At 44.1% G+C, this 18,386-nt stretch overlaps 1 protein-coding gene across 1 annotated transcript; it reads left to right on the top strand.

Annotated features, from left to right (window-relative positions):
• The first annotated feature begins 3,164 nt into the window (after nucleotides 1–3,164).
• MTHFD2 (methylenetetrahydrofolate dehydrogenase (NADP+ dependent) 2, methenyltetrahydrofolate cyclohydrolase) lies at nucleotides 3,165–17,432 on the top strand. Its single transcript, XM_048829235.2, has 8 exons — nucleotides 3,165–3,359; nucleotides 10,502–10,686; nucleotides 11,175–11,297; nucleotides 13,800–13,952; nucleotides 14,044–14,151; nucleotides 14,638–14,730; nucleotides 16,384–16,509; nucleotides 17,172–17,432. Exons 1-8 carry the CDS (start codon nucleotides 3,241–3,243, stop codon nucleotides 17,309–17,311), a joined length of 1,047 nt encoding a protein of 348 aa, XP_048685192.1. The 5' UTR covers nucleotides 3,165–3,240; the 3' UTR covers nucleotides 17,312–17,432.
• Nucleotides 17,433–18,386: the final 954 nt, after the last annotated feature.

Here is an 18,386-nt window from a genome sequence, read left to right as displayed (position 1 = left end):
CCGCGCGCAGGATCTCGCGAGAGGAGCGCGCGGCCCCGCCCCCCCCGGGGCAAGGAAAAGGGCGGGGCGGAGAGGAGGGGTTGGCTGGCGGAGGGAGCGGGTGGGGAGGGGAAGCAGGATGGAGGACAAGGTGAAGGGGGGATGGGGCGTTAGCGGTACAGCCCCCGCCCCCACCCATCCGCTCTTCTGCCCCGTGCGTGCCTCTGGTTTCCCTTCCCTCAGGCGGGGGGACCCCGATACCGCCAGCAGTTCGGTCCCATGTCTGCATCAGCCTGCCACTGAGATACCTACCTCTTCGGGTCAGGCATGGGGGGCTACATCCAAACGGCTTTTACAGGCCTAAGCAGGACAGAAAATGCATAGGTCCTGCGTGGAAGGGCATCAGCCTGCAAGGCTGCACTCAAGGGGCTTTGGCCTATGGTGCTGGCACAGTGGTGTTTTGGGTTAAGGGGATATGGGGAGGGTGGGGGCTAGGTGATAGCACGGGAGGGGAAGGTGCTTTGACCTATAGGCTGGGGGGCTGCGGCCTAGGCTCAGACTGGTATAATTGTTCCCAGTTTGACATCAGATGATTTTATTCTTCTCCCCTGCCTGCGATTATGCATCTTTTGCCTTCCTCACCTAGTAATGGGAGATTCTCTTATTGTTTATAGGAATTGCAGGAACTGTGTCTTTTTTGTCTCTGCTGCTGCCTGACTGCATACTTCTGGTTCCAAATGAGAGGTGCGGTTGACTGGTTAGTTCACAACTTTGGTGTATGTAACTCTGAAGTTCTACTGTATTAAGATCCAGTCTGCATTATGAAATAATCATAGAATATCAGGGTTGGAAGGGACCTCAGGAGGTCATCTATAGTCCAACCCCCTGTTCAAAGCAGGACCAATCCCCAATTTTTGCCCCAGATCCCTAAATGGCCCCCTCAAGGATTGAACTCACAACCCTGGGTTTAGCAGGCCAATGCTCAAACCACTGAGCTATCCCCCCATGGTTTAAGAACCCCCTGGTCTAATTGCTCATTCTTTCTGTATTCTTGATGAACCTATCCCAGAGGCATAAAGCAGACATTTGAATGATAAAATCCTGTGTTACATAGGAGAGCTGCTTTACAGGTGTGTCCTTAAAAAGAATATCAAAACAAGGAAGTATCCTTGGCAACTCTGGGTAGGATGCATCCAATGAAGTGAGCTGTAGTTCACGAAAGCTTATGCTCAAATAAATTGGTTAGTCTCTAAGGTGCCACAAGTACTCCTTTTCTTTTTGCGAATACAGACTAACATGGCTGCTACTCTGAAATCTGGGTACATTAAAAACCAAAATACACCCAGAGGCATGTACACTGTATCTTTACCATCTTGTGCAAAGCTCCTGAGAGCTCACATGAAGTAGGTGGTGTCAAACCAAATAAGTACTTACTTAGAAAAACTCCAAGATATATTCAGGATGTTTCAGGAATTTCAACAGGTGCCACTCTTTACTGAATCAGTATTCCACTCAACTAGCTGCTGGGGGTAGTGTGCTATGGCAGGTGCCACACATAATTTTTGCAAGGGGAACTAGGCACTAGTAGAATACAAATAATTATTAAGTCTCTTGTTATTCCTAGGAGGAAAGTAAGATATCAAAGAATCATTCCACTGTGTACTGTGCTGGAATGAAATGTAGCAATTTAATAGCATACTTCATCAAGTTAGCACAGGAAGTCAAAGAGATTGCTGTAGCCAAATGAAACTGCAGGGAGAATTTAAAGGAAGCAAAATGTCATTTCATGAGTGGTAATTTTGCAAGGGCATAAAAACATCCCTGCTGGTAAATGGAGGAATAAATTGCTCATACACACTGTGGGAGAGCAGTGGTAGCAACACCTTTGTCAGGCTTCACCCTTGGAAGAAAAACAGCTGTTGCTTACCTCTCTTTCAGATTAAATTAACTGTACTGAATTAATCAATTTAGCAAAACTGGGGAACCATATATATATGTGTGTGTGTTTAACTGTAGACCCTAGCTATCCGCAGAAGGGACTGCTTAGCGGTCTAAGCATAGCGATTGTAATAACACCAAGGCTTCCAATCCTGCTTGAATGGAAACCACAAGTTCAAATCGTTTGTGGTTTGACTCAGCCCTGAGCCCATCATCCTCTCTCAATAGCAGCCATGTCTTCAAAAGCGTTCACTGATTTTTTCGGATGAGGTGTCTCAAGTCCAACACTGATGCACTCAAACTCAGCAGGCTGTTTGAACCTTTGATCTGGATCGATCGATTGATTGATTTTCTATGTTGTTTGTTCTTTTCAGACAAAAATCTAAGCCAGCCTGACGTAGCAAAGTTCCGGCCTGCTCTGCCTGCCTATCTTTCAAATGCATGGTATGATTGACATTCCCCTATAGGGGATGTTTCATGTTTCACAACAAGGGCTGGGGTTTGTCCTGCTGCCCTTGCTCAATGTTTCCTTTCCCTGTGCTGGGTGGAGGCTATTAGTTGTGTCCAGGTGCTCCCTCTGCTGTGGTCATGGCCTTGGCTGCACACGGCCACTAGCTGGCTCTCCTCTCTCTGCAGGAGCCAGCCTCCAGTGCCTGGTGCAGGACGGGGAAGGTCCCTATTCACCCCCCTCTGAGCTCAGAGACAGGCCCTGCCTATGGCTGGGGCAGTGTCATCCATGCATCCTCCTTCCGCCTGTGGCTTATGCAACCCTCAGACCCAGTGACAGCCACCCCGCGAAGAGCCAGCCAGCGAGCAAGACACACCCCTCTATGGCCCAGTAAGCCCCGCCCATCGCGCCCGAGCTTCACCAATGAAAAACCAGCACACGTGCTTTTTGTCCCCCCCCCGCCCCCCGTTGCTCAGTTTCTCACGAATCACAGCCTGGCCCAACTGCGTCCCTTTATCTGACCCAATCACAAACCGAGACCGGTGCTAAATCCTGCCCCTTCCTTGTGTCCGCCAATCAGATCCCTTTATCCAGTTTCCTTTACGTTATCCCTGTCGCAACCAATCGTGGTCCAGTTACGTTATTTCCCCGCTCTCCGGCCCTGTTTTGCCTCAGCGCCTGCGTCACTCCGGTCGTCCACCAATCAGCGTGGGGCCGGCTTGTTCCGCGCAGTATGATAGGCGCTGCTCCAGCCGATGGGGGTGGGTCTGGCGGGCTGGGGAAGCTATATAAGGGGTTTGTTAAGCTGGCTGCTTCCCCGCGCGAACCAACGGCTGCGTGTCGCGTGTGGTGGCCGGGCTCGCCTCAGCTGAACCATGGTGGTACCCGCGCTCGCCCCGAGCCTGCTGCTCCGAGCCCTGGGCTGGGCGGGACGAGCTCCCCGTGGCTGCTGCTGTGCCCTGAGCCCCCGTCGGCTGCACCTCACCGCGCTCAGGTAGCGGGGGGGGGGGCTGGATAGACGTCCCTTTGCTGGGGGGGGTCGAGAGGGTCCCCTGGGGGGAGGGCGGAGTTGGGGAGACGTCTTTGTGGGGGAGGGATAGAGAGGGGGTCCCCTGGGGGGAAGGGTGGAGTTGGGGGAGACGTGTCTCTGAGGGGGGGTCCCTGGGGGGGAGTGGGGGAGACGTGTCTCTGAGGGGGGGGGTCCCTGGGGGGGAGATGTCCCTTTGTGGGGGGGGGGACTCTGAATTAGATGGGAAACTGGCAGTGCAAAGCCCAGAGACGTGCCACTGGGCAGCCAGGGTGCTGAGGGGAAGATGGGGGTTGGGGTTGAGGAGTGATCTCACTGGTGTCTGAGAAATGAGACACAATTTTCCAGTGAAAAAGCAATGCGGGAAAACTGACTCAGGGTGGAGAGACCACAGAGCCACCCAGCTGGGGAAAAAACAAACTGGGCATCCCCATCCCATGCAGATGGTGGCTATATTGGGGATCTAACCACAAATACTGAAGCCCTGTCCAGGGTAGATGCTGAATGCAACAGGGAGCAAAGTCTAAACATACTGAGAAATCTGAACCATGCAGTTACTATGCGGGATTGCAACCCCCATCTTGGGCAGATGGTGGGTACAGTGGTGATGAAACCCCAAACACTGGAAAGCTGTGTCTGAAGCTGATGCTAGATGTATGGGAGGGGTGATGTTAAATCCCAAACATTGTGAATCTTTCTGTCAGGCCAGGACTTGTATTTACCCAAATTGAAACCCAGGGTTTGCTGTTGTACACTTGTGTTGCCCGTAAAGTACAGTATTGCTGAAATGAATGGGAACTTCTGCTCTGTTGGCCAGTTCGCTTTGGTTGAGTACTCCCAGTGGCAGATAGCAGATCTGCAGGCTGATGAAATCCTATTCCCTGCTTGCATGGAATAGCTGCTTCTAATGCTCAAGATCCAGGGCCCACACTGACTTTGCTCTAGGCAAAGCACTGCCCTTCTGGTCTCCCCACACTCCTGGTGTGGCTGTGGGGGCACAGGTGTAACTGAGTTAAATGTAATTATATGTGGAGGGGAGAGAATACATTTTCTGGGTCTGAAGAGTAATTTAGTGCCAAGGAAAAATCTAAAAGGAGTGGGGAGAATTCTCCCTACAAATCATCATAAGCACTTTCCTTTCAGGCCAAAGACCATTCTGCCAGAAAGGGAGGCTCTTTAGATAATTCAAATTTGTCTGCAAATCTGACAACCTAATTCATGATATTGCTTTAATTGTCCACCCTATAGAGTTGTTAGAATTAATTAGTACAGCCATGAAAATTTACACACCCAGACATATAAATCTCACCTGCTCTCACCCTGAGGAGAAATCTTAACTTGGTTGTCAAAAAATCACTTGTGATAGAAAAGTATCATTTTGCAAGTGTGAATGAATTGTATATTTTAAGTAAAATGTTAAGTATTAATTAAATTATTGGTATGTGAGGGAAGAGCCAAAAATTTCTTTCTTCTCAAAGGTTTCAGAGTAACAGCCGTGTTAGTCTGTATTCGCAAAAAGAAAAGGAGTACTTGTGGCACCTTAGAGACTAACCAATTTATTTGAGCATAAAAAAGCACGAAAGCTTATGCTCAAATAAATTGGTTAGTCTCTAAGGTGCTACAAGTACTCCTTTTCTTTCTTCTCAAACTACCTGTTTCCCAGCTCTGAATGTTCCGTCATTTCCCAGTAGCAAGAAATGTATTTTTGTCATCCTTTTTTTCTGTGGTTTCCATTATCACTCAAGAAATACATTATGCTACAGTACTTGCGTCAGTCTAGCTTTGAGACCTTTCTGTTGCTCCTCCCCTTTCAGGAACTCCTACAGAAAATTGTGGCTACGTGCTGTAACTGGGCAAAACTGCCTTCCAGTGAGATGGTGCTGTCTCAAGTGTATTAAAATTGTTTCTGGCTTGCTCAAGATGCAAAGTGCCTAACTTGTGTTTTTCAGACTTTTAAAGGAGTACTTCCAACTTTTCTTCACCCTTAGGCTCTTTGATATATCTCAGCGCTTGACTCTCTTGGAGGGGCATGGGGGAGAGAGGTTAATGCTCCTGCCAATAGATATGGAGCTACATTCTGGTCTTACAATGTGAATTTGAAAATTATTCCACTGATGTCAACCTATTTAACTGCAATCAGATCAGTGGTAAAATATTTTGGGGGGCTGGTGCTCCCGTGCACCTCTTACATCTCGTCATCTCTCTTCTTGCTCCTACACCCTGCCCTCCCCCTTTTGTTCAAGCCTAATGTCTAGTCAAGGAATTATGTAATGAAAAGCTGCTGCCAAGGTTTTGCCTTGGCATTCCTGTAGACTCTGGCAAGGGATACATTGACACTTTGACCGAAACTTAGATTCTTTTATGAACTTCTAGTTCTGTTTATAGTAAAGATAGCTTGCTGGACTTCCTAAAAGTCATTATGTGACTTAGTGTATGTGTGATATTAATCAGCGTTTAGCTCTGCAGTTAAAACATTTAGCATTTGAAATGGTGCCAGTAGGTTCATTTCCCTGTTAGAGGGAATAATCTCAGTTACATTTGGTAGTACCTAAAAAACTATCTGACTTCCTTAGGCGATCGCCTTTTGGGATTGTCAGCTAGGTATAACTTAATTTCACAATAAATTTACCAGACAGATGAATAATCCAGTTATTTAAATGAGGTTTGTGCCCCAAAAGAATCTAAGGAGAAACATTTAAAATCTCCAAACTAACACACTGCTGCGTCAGATGTGTTAGAGTACAGATTGTCCTACAGAAATGTTCACACCCCAAGCTACTTTGTGTAGTGCCCCCTGTCCATTCAGGTACCTCCTTTAGAGCTAATCTCCTTTTGGGTTTTGATGGACAGGCCTGTGTTCTTCTGGGTCCTGCCACCCACTCAGCAGGGTGCAGCGCTTTTCTTCCCACATGAATTTATTTCGCAGTGCCTCCACCCCTCTTGCTCCTTCTTGGCAGGGTCACCAAGTCAGCTTGGGGGGAAAATTCTAATCACAGGGTAACCCTCACTTATTTGCCAGATAGTTGGAGACTTCCAAGAAATAGCACAAACACATACAATATATTTAACACAGTAATGATATTAAACAGGAGATAAATATAACAGGGTAAAACTATTCTCAGGGTCACTGGTACCCACTGGTAATACCTATGAACTTCCTATCGTGATCTGATACAGCAAATGTCAAATTAGTGTCCTGTTGGTACATGTACTTTATAGGCGCCCTTGATGACTTGTGACCATGATATCTTCTGTGCAGCAGTGAACAATGTGACTGACTAGATTCAAGTGGGATATGGTGATAAGTCCCTCCACAGATTTAACAGGCAGCAGGTTAACAAAATCCCCAAATCCTTACCCCCTGGCTTGAGGATGCAGTTCAGGGCGAAAGGGGTCTCCCAAACAATTTCCCTGACTAGCTAACGAGCCTTAGTGCACTCTCAAACAACTGTGAATGATCCTCTGATTCAGAGATGGCTCTGGACTCCTCAGTCACTGGAGAGGGCTGATGCTACTGCAGGCAGGTGTCCTCTTCATGCAGGAGTCAGGCTGCTGCTCATGCTTCATGCAGGTGCCAGGATTTCCCCTTACCAAAAAGGGCTCAAGGTGCAGATTACAGAACTATACTAAAATCCAAACTTTAGTCTCCCACCCTAGCGCTCACATACTATCAGCAGGCAGCAGCCTTGGACTAGCAGCCGGAGCAGAGCTGGCCATGTGGTGACTGATCTCACCTAGGGAGCTGGAAGGCTAGCTCAGCTTGGCTGGGGGAAGTTTCCCCAACAAAGCTCAACAAACTGGAAGTCACCTTGGAGCTGGAAAGGCTCAAGCTAAGGGATCTTGCTTTCAGGTCCCCAGAGGCCAGTTTTCAGGGGGAACCCTGCACACAGGCCTGGGGGACTCACCAGCTCCCCACACAGCCACTCCTGCCCTTTCCCTGGCTGGCTAGTCCAGATTGCTCCAAAATGGCTTCTCCCTCTCCTTAACTCCCTTGGAAGAGTTTCTCTCTCTCTGTTGGTTGCTGAGCAGACTGGCTCCCCCTCTGTACCAGGGACAGCGTGCCTCTTCCTGATCTACCAGCACACAGAGCCCCAGGAATCTAAGTAATCTCCTTGGGGGTTACATTTGTGTAGGCATCAATTTCTGCCTTGAACTCCCTTCAACCAGACACAATCTGTATGACTGTTCCTATAGCCTACTTTCTCTCATTGAGGCCCTAATGAGAGAGAGGGACCCATGGCTAAAGCTCCAGGCCTGGGATTGTACCCTCAAAGGAGACTATTGTCATTTGGTTAAAACAAGGGGAGTGGAGGGCAGGACTTGCAGTATGACCTTGAGAGGAAAGTCACTTAAATCTTTGTTCAGCAATCTAGAAAAATGGAGTATAATATCTGGTATGTGTGGGTGTTAGTATTAATGCATGTTTGAAGTGCTTTGACAACTTCTGTTGAAAGGTGAAGGTTTGAGTGTTTAAAAGAGAACTAGATAAATTCATGGAGGTTAAGTCCGTTAATGGCTATTAGCCAGGATGGGTAAGGAATGGTGTCCCTAGCCTCTGTTTGTCAGAGGGTGGAGATGGATGGCAGGAGAGAGATGCCCCAGAGCGAGTGAACCTGGCATTGGCCACTGTGGGCAGACAGGATACTGGGTTGGATGGACCTTTGGTCTGACCCAGTATGGCCGTTCTTATGATATCAGACAGTCAGTAATGCAAATTAGGAGATCTTTTTAGTTTCCTCCCTTTTTGACAATGCTAGCCTAATCTATTTGACCAATGACTTTCCTTCCTAGATGGTAAGAGAGTAACCCTAGTAATCAAATTTGTGGACTATTCTGAATGTAAAGTACTCTGCTAAATTTAGAGCTGTAGGGTATATAATTTTGGAAAGCAGCCTGGAGCAGTTCTTGAAAATAGCAAATTTAATTGGTTCTTCTAAAACAATGTTAAAAATTATTTAGCCTAAAGCTAGTTTAAAATAGTATCTGAAGCTTGAATTTGAGTTTGTCTTGTAAGAGGCTTAATAAATTTTTCCTTTGTGGCTTTTCTGCCCAGATGTGGGGAAGACCAGTATTTGACCATAGTATTGTGGATCATGCTTTCCCTGGTAGTCATTTGCAATTTCACGGCCATGAAAAATAAGTCACGGACCGTGAAATAAGCCCTTTTCCATGAAATCTGATGTCCCTTTGTTCCTAGGAGCGCCCCAGCAAAGAGGCCTCCTAGCTCTGGCTGGGGAGTGACGGGACTTGTCCATCCCCTGCACAGCTGCTTTGGGGGGTGGGGGTGGACAGGGGGACACTAGACCCACCTCCGGGTGCCTCCCCCCGCTGCAGGATGCTCTGGGACTGGGCAGCACCCCAGGGCTGCTCTTGGGTATCTCTTCCGGCTGCAGATAGCTCCGCACCCTCTCATCCCCACTCTGTTAAGCTCTGAAGGCAGCACAGAAATTAGGGTGGCAATCCCATGACCCCTCTACAACAGGTTTGCAACCCTCCCCTCCACAATCCCCTTTTCAGTCAGGACCCCCACAGTTACAACCCTTGACCTGAAAACATGAACTTCACCAATTTTCAAATCCCATGGCTGTGAAATTGACCATAATGGAGGTGAATCTGGTAGGGCCCTAGAAAAACTCATTATCACCACCCCTTGTTCCTGCTGCTGGCCATAATAGTCTAGCAGGAACAAAACTGATATTTTTGTAAGTTTTGCTCTTGATAAGAGAGTGAGTGCTTTTTATGCAAGCTGTGATATTAATACATTTTCTGAAGCTCGGATGTAAAGGAAGCTGGTGTGTAGCAAGCTGGTGTGTAGCCTTTCAGTTAGTGTAAATTGGCAGCTGTGTAACCCCTTTGGCTAGTACTATTTCTGTCAGCTTTGCCTACTGTGTGGTTATCCAGTTTCCTGGAATGCATTGGCAATAGTTATGTATTCCTGATACCAATATAGACCAGGAATGTATGTAGGGGCTTTTTTAACATGACTCAAATGTCAAAGATAAACACTTGTATTTTATTCTCTCTGCTTCAGCAAAATTTCATATATTGATCAAGTGTCAGTAGTCTGTTTTTAAAGCTGTACTCATGACACTGATACTAGTTTTTGCAACGGTACTTGCATATTAAGATAATTAAAAACAAGCGGAAGAATACTTGTTGGCAACAAATTCTAAGATAATATGTATCTAGGATATTATTCTGTTCCTTTACTATGAATATTATTCATACTCCTTTACTAACCATTTTCCACTGAAGTTTATCCATTATAAACTTCAGTGGAAAGTGGTTAGTAAAGGCATATGAAATCTGAGTAAAGGGCAAATAAGATAAACTTGCATAGTTATGTACATTATTCTGAATGTGCTGTGGTTTTTGATAGGGAATTAATATGGACTTCGATTTTTGCTTGTGCAAATTATCCACTTTAAAAGATCTAAGTGTTAAACTGAAGAGTTAAAAATGATCCAGTAGAACTTAGCTGTAGTGAAATTCCATTTATAGTGAAGCAAATTGAAAGTCCCACATTTTGTTTCAAAGAATTTTAGTTATAGTAAAAACTCTGCTAAAGTGAAATTATGTACTTTGTATTCAGGGAGGGGAAGAGGATTATTTAGCTATATGAGTTTTATTTGCTTGATTGCTGATTTAGAATGTAAAATGTACACTGGACAAAAGCATGACAGGAGCGTGGCTTTCCAGGAGAGAGCAATCCATGAACTTTCTCAAATTACATGAACGGTCAGCAAATATAAAACAAACTGGCCTAGGAATTGTCTTCAAATTTATTGGCTTGAGTATGCATCATTTGATTTTCCTCAGAAAAATCTATCATCTTCCAACTTTGCTACTATTAAACAGGATATCCAGCTAAGCAGAATTGATTCTTGTATTGGCCACTTGAAATGGGTTTTATACAAATGTGAAGTATGGAATATAATATTTGTGCATAGGTCTAACTCGGTACAACAGGAACTGCTGTAATGACCTACGTTAGCTGAATTTCTTGACTAAAACGTTGGGGGTGAAGTTTGGGTAGAAAACTCAATATGGAGTGAATGTTTTTAAAAAAGGGTCCCTGCTCAGATAACATATTTTCTTATTTTTTTCAGAAATGATGCAGTCATAATTTCTGGAAGAAAACTGGCTCAGCAGATCAGACAGGAAGCCCGACATGAAGTTGAACAATGGGTAGCAGCTGGTAACAAGAGACCCCATCTCAGTGTGGTTCTAGTTGGAGAAAATCCTGCAAGTCACTCCTATGTACTTAACAAAACCAAAGCAGCTGCTGATGTAGGTAGGTTCTTGCACTCCTGTCTTTGTGCCCTAACTAATAGGACACTTAACAAGAAGTATCTTTAATTTAAGACCCTAATTTAAATTGGACTTCTCATATGCTGGATGAGGATACGCAATTTTCAGCTTGCTGCCCATGGAGACTTTTATCTAGTTAGCTTAGTAGTGGCCCTAGTGAACGCCCCACATCTTCCAATGCTGTCGGCCTGCTTTCATCTGACATGGAGGTACAGTCCTGAATGCAATGCTCCATCTTCATCTGTATGATAGACCAAGCAGGAGCATTGTGGTTTGCATCTTGCTATTTGAATGTAAGATATTTAAGTCCATGGTATGTAATATCTGTTAATGGAAGATTGAGACTTTTAAACTTGTCAATAGAGATTATTTCTGTAGTGTAAAAATCAGTATGAATTAAGAATGTTCATTTCTGGACTTAGTCTACATTTGAACCTCTCTGTTAATGTGGTGTTTAAAATGACACTCTAGGAATCAGCAGTGAAACAATCCTGAAACCAGCCTCCATCACTGAAGAGGAGCTGCTTGATTTGATCAGCAAGCTAAATGATGACACCAATGTGGATGGCCTATTAGTGCAGCTTCCCTTACCTGGTGAGTTGGTGGAATTTTGAGGAGCTCTTACTGGGCTTGTCTTCGCTGCTGGGAGATCCATGCAGTGGGTGTCAATTTAGCAGGTCCAGTGAAAACCTACTAAATCGACGGCAGAGTGCTCTCAAGTCAACTCTCTCTCTCCTCTTCTCTCTTCCCCCCCGCCCAGTGAAGACAAGATCACTGTGTTTGCACCTTTACCTAGAAAACTTTCAAATGTCTTGTGTGCAGTGAGAGATCAAGTTAGAGTATGGCTCTGCCCTGAACCTGCTGTGACGCTGCACTTCCGTTGCTCTCATGTGTGACGCATACGAAGGAAATGGCATTCTGCCATTATGCTGTTCAATGAAGAAAAGTTGGTTTGACTTCCTTTGTAGTAGCAAAAAGAAAAGGAGTCCTTGTGGCACCTTAGAGACTAACCAATTTATTTGAGCATGAGCTTTCGTGAGCTACAGCTCACTTCATCGGATGCATCCTGTTGAGCATAAGCTTTCGTGAGCTACAGCTCACTTCATCGGGTGCATACTGTGATTTTCCACAGTATGCATCCGATGAAGTGAGCTGTAGCTCACGAAAGCTTATGCTCAAACTGGTTAGTCTCTAAGGTGCCAAAAGTACTCCTTTTCTTTTTGCGATTACAGACTAACACGGCTGTTACTCTGAAATTTGTAATAGCAGTTGAATGTGTGCAGGTTAGATATGTTTTCACCTTTCTGGAGTAGGTTTCAGAGTAATAGCCGTGTTAGTCTGTATTCGCAAAAAGAAAAGGAGTACTTGTGGCACCTTAGAGACTAACCAATTTATTTGAGCATAAGCTTTCGTGAGCTACAGCTCACTTCATTGGATGCATACTGTGGAAAGTGTCGAAGATCTTATTATATACACACACAGCATGAAAAAATACTTCCTCCCACCCCACTCTTCTGCTGGTAATAGCTTATCTAAAGTGATCACTCTCCTTACAATGTGTATGATAATCAAGTTGGGCCATTTCCAGCACAAATCCAGGTCGGTGTCGTCGTCCCGTTCTCTCCCCCTCCCCCCCAACTCACTCTCCTGCTGGTAATAGCTTATCCAAAGTGACCACTTTCCTTACAATGTGTATGATAATCAAGGTGGGCCATTTCCAGCGCAAATCCAGGGTTTAACAAGAACGTCGGGGGGAGGGGGGGGAAACAAGGGGAAATAGGCTACCTTGCATAATGACTAAGCTACTCCCCGTCTCTATTCAAGCCTAAGTTAATTGTATCCAATTTGCAAATGAATTCCAATTCAGCAGTTTCTCGCTGGAGTCTGGATTTGAAGTTTTTTTGTTGTAAAATAGCGATTTTCATGTCTGTAATCGCGTGACCAGAGAGATTGAAGTGTTCTCCGACTGGTTTATGAATGTTATAATTCTTGACATCTGATTTGTGTCCATTTACTCTTTTACGTAGAGACTGTCCAGTTTGACCAATGTACATGGCAGAGGGGCATTGCTGGCACATGATGGCATATATCACATTGGTGGATGTGCATGTGAACGAGCCTCTGATAGTGTGGCTGATGCGATTAGGCCCTGTGATGGTGTCCCCTGAATAGATATGTGGGCACAGTTGGCAACGGGCTTTGTTGCAAGGATAGGTTCCTGGGTTAATTGTTCTGTTGTGTGGTATGTGGTGGTTGGTGAGTATTTGCTTCAGGTTGGGGGCTGTCTGTAGGCAAGGATTGGCCTGTCTCCCAAGACTTGTGAGAGTGTTAGGTCATCCTTCAGGATAGGTTGTAGATCCTTAGTAATGCGTTGGGGGCTGAAGGTGACGGCTAGTGGTGTTCTGTTATTTTCTTTGTTAGGCCTGTCCTGTAGTAGGTGACTTCTGGGAAGTCTTCTGGCTCTATCAATCTGTTTCTTTACTTCCGCAGGTGGGTATTGTAGTTGTAAGAATGCTTGATAGAGATCTTGTAGGTGTCTGTCTCTGTCTGAGGGGTTGGAGCAAATGCGGTTGTATCACAGAGCTTGGCTGTAGACGATGGATTGTGTGGTGTGGTCAGGGTGAAAGCTGGAGGCATGTAGGTAGGAATAGCGGTCAGTAGGTTTCCAGTATAGGGTGGTGTTTATGTGACCATCGTGGCTGCTTGTTGGGACTGCATTGTATACGCAACTGCAATCTAGGTGGTCTAAAAATAACATCTCCAAATTTAAAGGGGTATTTTCACATTCATTGCAAGAAATATTGAATGCACAGGGGTAAACTTGAAGTCCCTATGGTTAATTCCTTGCTTGTATTCAAGGAACTATCGAAAGCCTGTCAAATTCATATAGCTGTAGGGCTAATATAGCCACTTGAGATTGCAATAGAAATATTTACACATGTAAATATCTGGTATTTGAGTTACATGAGGTAGCCTCAAGTTTGCCATAATGCTTTAGAATAGAGGCTAAAGTGATCATTCTCAGCTAATTACATTTTCTTCAGCTGATTAAATGGAGTTGGCTGCACCCTAATGTTGACGCTTACTTTTTTTCAGAGCATATTGATGAGCGAAAGATCTGCAATGCTGTGATCCCAGAAAAAGATGTTGATGGTTTTCACGTGGTGAATGTGGGGCGCATGTGTCTGGATCAATATTCAATGCTGCCAGCTACACCTTGGGGTGTGTGGGAAATCATCAAGAGAACTGGTAGGGGTCATAAGAGCAACATTTTAAGTGCTGTTCATCTCCATTGCAGTTTAAAGTTGAGTGAGTTTTAACTTCTTTTCCAATCCCATAGGAATCCCAACCCTGGGGAAGAATGTAGTAGTGGCTGGCAGATCAAAGAACGTTGGAATGCCCATTGCAATGTTGCTGCATACCGACGGCAGACATGAGCGCCCTGGAGGTAACAGCTCCACCACATCGTGCTGTGTTCTTGTCAGAGTTTGCAGGCTAGACACAATGGTTCACTAAGAGGGGAGACGCAGAGAAGCCCGTGTGCTGTAGAATGTAATACTGATCAATAGTTTCCTGATTACTGGATCACTGCTCGTCCTTGCAGTCAGGGTGGTGGTATGTACTACAGGCCATGCTAATTTGTGGCTAAAGATTTCATGGCACTTGTAAGGGTAAACACATTAACTGCATTGTCCTTGAGTAAATACATGGGGCACAAGTTTATTGAAGTGATTTCCCCCCTTTCTATCAGTGGTTCGGTAAGAGGACCTCATCCACAACCCACTTAACAATATGGGAAAAGCAATGGTTGTGATCCATACACTGAACTCATGATCTTTGCAGACTGTAAATCAGTGGAGGATCCTTCAGAGTGAAAAGCTAGAATTTTTCATGTCAAAGCCTGAGAAAATGCTCATTAGGACTAATCTTGCAGGTGATGCAACAGTAACAATATCACATCGCTACACTCCTAAAGAACAGCTCAAGCAACACACGATTCTGGCTGATATTGTGGTAGCAGCTGCAGGTAAGACCATTAAACTCTGCACTAAAGGCAAGATTCCCACAAGAGAGAGACTTCCTGTACTGATGCTGCTTTATATAGGAATCCGTGTACTAAGGATAGCATCAGGTCTTGGTGCGGTGTCCTCCATGTCCCATGTGCAGTTTGTGCTCTCTGAGGCTGGATGGCACTTGCAGAGTCACTCCATGCTGCTGCAAGGAGCAGCCAGAGGGAGTTGTTGGAATGAGGAACTCCCTTCTGATCTCCTGTGTAACAGAGCTGTTGCAGCCAAGCCAGGTCGTTAATTTTTAAATGAATGTGGACAATCATTCTCTGATAAATGACTTGCCTGCTCCCACTATCTGAATGAAAGGGCAACATAATCAAATTGCGAAATTGTAGTGGAAAAACCCTTAAGGCTGTGGACCTATTTTACTATAGCAAGTGAGTGGTTGATGGTGGAGAGTCAGGTTGAGCTGCAATGCTAATGTTCTGTGATATATCATCCAGTAGTTTATGCCATCTGGTTAGATCCAGGAATAGCTCAGATTGTGGGACCTGTGTCCCTGCTCATCTCATCTCCTTTTTCTAGTGCAGTCACAAACAGTACATGTGCAGAGGAGTGTCAATGGGTCTCTGCTTAGCCATGGAACCATGCAGGTGGTGGAAGGCCACTCTAAGTATGGGGCCATCAGCAAAACTTTGGCATGAGTGCTTGGGAGCCATGAGGACACTGGATGAGGAGGAAAGGGTTGAGTGAGCAAAGAATCACAGAACAGAATGAATATCATGTAAAGAAAGACAACGATAGTGAAGGGACTGAAAAAGGTGATTGGGCTGAAGGTGGAAGCACACAAGGAGTGAAATAGTTCATTTTAAGACATGCATTTTTAATGTAGCTCTGTAATGTGCCATCAGGAAAAACAAATGCAGTGTAGAGGTCATTTAATGGCAGTGTTACTGAAACCAAATCGCAGTCACTAAAGACTTAACTATTTCTTCTTAGGGATACTCATGACTTGCGTGACATAAATTTAACTGGCCATTCTAAATGTCTGGTAGTACCTGTTAAGCATGGCCCCACCTCATCAGCTGCTATTTACCCACATCTCTGGCACTGATAGCTATGGACTCTACATGCTCTTGCGGGACTGCCTTCTGTACTAAAACTGAGAATTTTCCCAATAATTTCACTTTTTTCCCCTTTTTTGTAATGGTGTTCTTGCATTACATTCACTTGATGACTTTGGCACAGGCCTGTACTAACGCAAGGCAAACATACTGGTTATATAAACTTAAGCACTTCCAAGAACTAAATTTCTATTAATTTTTTAAAAATAACATATTTTGGTTCTAAGCTACTTGACAGCTCTTTTTGAGGTAAATTTAACTTTCCTACTATTTCCATTTTTTCTCTTGAAAATTACTTGGATATAATGGACTTTAAAACAAATCAAGCTGTTGATCATTAATCCATAAAATGGAGTAGAATAACTAGTTTATAAAATGCTTTTGATGATAATGCATGATGGCTTGGATGGACATACTTACATTTTAGTTTTGAGAATCTGCTTTTCTGTCTCTTTGCGGTGGGCTTATTGACTAGTTTTACAGCTGTGCGTTTTATTCAGTATCAACTCACCATGGTGTAAGTGGTTGGTGGTTTTTAAATTTCAGGTATTCCTAATCTTATCACGGCTGATATGATTAAAGAAGGAGCAGCTGTTATCGATGTTGGGATAAACAGAGTGCAGGATCCTGTTACTGCCAAGTCCAAACTAGTTGGAGATGTGGATTTTGAAGGTACAGAAGCTGTTTTTTGTATCAACTACTTTAAGAGCATTCAATGTCTTGAGTATTTAGAAGGGCAGGGAAACCCCACTTATGACTGAACTGATTTAGACTGACATTGAGAAGGTCTCTTTCCTACATTGTAGGGCAGATCATGAATCTGATCTTGTACCCTACTTGAGAACTACTTTGGGAACAGTGCTTCCTGTGCCATGGTTAAACCATGGGGCAATTGACATGTCGAACATCTGCAGCGTTCAGTCACTTGATCTAACTCCATTTTCACAGCTGCACAGAGAAACCTTTCTCTTAACCTGATAGTATGCAGGATTGACACCTAATTACCTGCTTTGATCATGCAATCAAACTGTCTTTTGAAGAGTTTTACGTAATGTTAGGTTTAGGTAAATGGTGCGTGTGACGGGCAAGAGACAGCACATGTTCAGACTGTTTAAACTCCTCTTAATTTTACACAGAACTGTGCATGGGACTTTGATCGTTGCTGGTTTTGAATTATTCTGCTGATGTGAGTTCAGTAATTACACATTAGTTAAGATGCTTGCATTTTTTATTTCAGTGTAGCCTTTTATGACTTATTAGTGCAGCTTCTCAATAGGACAAAAGTTTTGAAAGCCTGTGTGGTGCACCATTCTCAATTCTAACTCTCCTTCCAGGGGTAAAGAAGAAAGCCAGTTACATCACTCCAGTCCCTGGGGGAGTTGGGCCCATGACAGTTGCTATGCTGATGAAGAATACAATTATTGCGGCAAAGAAAATGCTGAAATCTAAAGAGCTTGAAGCCTTAACTGTTTAATGGTGGACTTATAACATTCCAAATCAACTCCCAAAAACAGGCCGATAGAAATGCAATATTTTTATTTATTGTATAGAAGTGAATTCAATGAGACTTTGAAGTCATGAGATATTTATTTAAAGCATAAGTATACAAATGATTGTATACAAAGGCTTTAAGCATCTAAATACCTAGGTCACTCCATCTGTTTAGTTTGTAATGATTCCCAGTGATGTTGGTGGGGTTTTTATATTTAAACTAGTTACATTTTGAGAAGTCTAAAATTTGCAGGGTGGAGAAAAAGTGCTTCTTATACAGAACTCAGTCTTTCGGAGGGTTTCCAACTTGCTAGCTTCTAATATCCTGTGTATCATTCCAGAGTGAAAGAATAATAATCTTCAAAGTAAAGTGCTTTCATAGGTCCTGACATTTGACCACATTTATAGGATTGTTTGCTAGCATTGTTGGACACTAGGGGGTGCAAAATAGTATATTGCATGTTGAGCTCAAGTTATTTTTCTACAAAAAAAAGTTACCCAGGTTTTAAAAACGACTTACAATGGAAAAGCTCTTAAGTCTAACTGCTTGTTCACATCTAGGTAGAAGATGTCTTAGCAAGATTACCTTTCAACCTGTTTGCTCTTAGCATTGAAACAGTTCTCCCAGCTATTGGTATGTAGCTAGACCAATATTCAGTACTGGGCACAAGTTTTCTTTAGCCAAAGAACAGAGGTGGCTGTTGACTCTGCCTTCAATATTTTCTACTACATTGTGAGGCATGAAAATACTTAGTGAATAACCCAGGTTAATTTTGATTAAAAAAAATTATTGAAAAGCTTGGTATTAGGAGCAGTGTGTAACATTCTTGATCATATAGCCTGCCAGTTAAAGTGCTGCAGGGCATTTGGCTCTATATATAGTTGCCTTGGATAACTTCTAGAGAGTTTAAAAGTAATACCAGACCAGGTATACCAACTGCCTAAAAAGAGCTGGGATAGCTTTTTCTCCACACAGCTAAATCACTTCACTTTGGTTCTGGTCAGACAGCCATTACACCAAATGGCTTGGTTGTCTATTCTGGACTAGTCAGACTCAA

Source organism: Caretta caretta, chromosome 26 (genome assembly GCF_965140235.1).
Source record: "Caretta caretta isolate rCarCar2 chromosome 26, rCarCar1.hap1, whole genome shotgun sequence".
NCBI classification, from domain to species: Eukaryota; Metazoa; Chordata; order Testudines; family Cheloniidae; genus Caretta; species Caretta caretta.
Note: the sequence above shows the minus strand (reverse complement) of the source record. Positions and strands in the feature narration are given on the sequence as shown.

Bases quoted from the DNA above. Each gene is read 5' to 3' on its own strand.
- MTHFD2 (XM_048829235.2), top strand. From the start codon at position 3,241: ATGGTGGTACCCGCGCTCGCCCCGAGCCTGCTGCTCCGAGCCCTGGGC. The intron at 3,360-10,501 runs GTAGCGGGGGGG...TATTTTTTTCAG, and splicing joins CTGCACCTCACCGCGCTCAG to AAATGATGCAGTCATAATTT. The intron at 16,510-17,171 runs GTACAGAAGCTG...CTCTCCTTCCAG, and splicing joins TGGAGATGTGGATTTTGAAG to GGGTAAAGAAGAAAGCCAGT.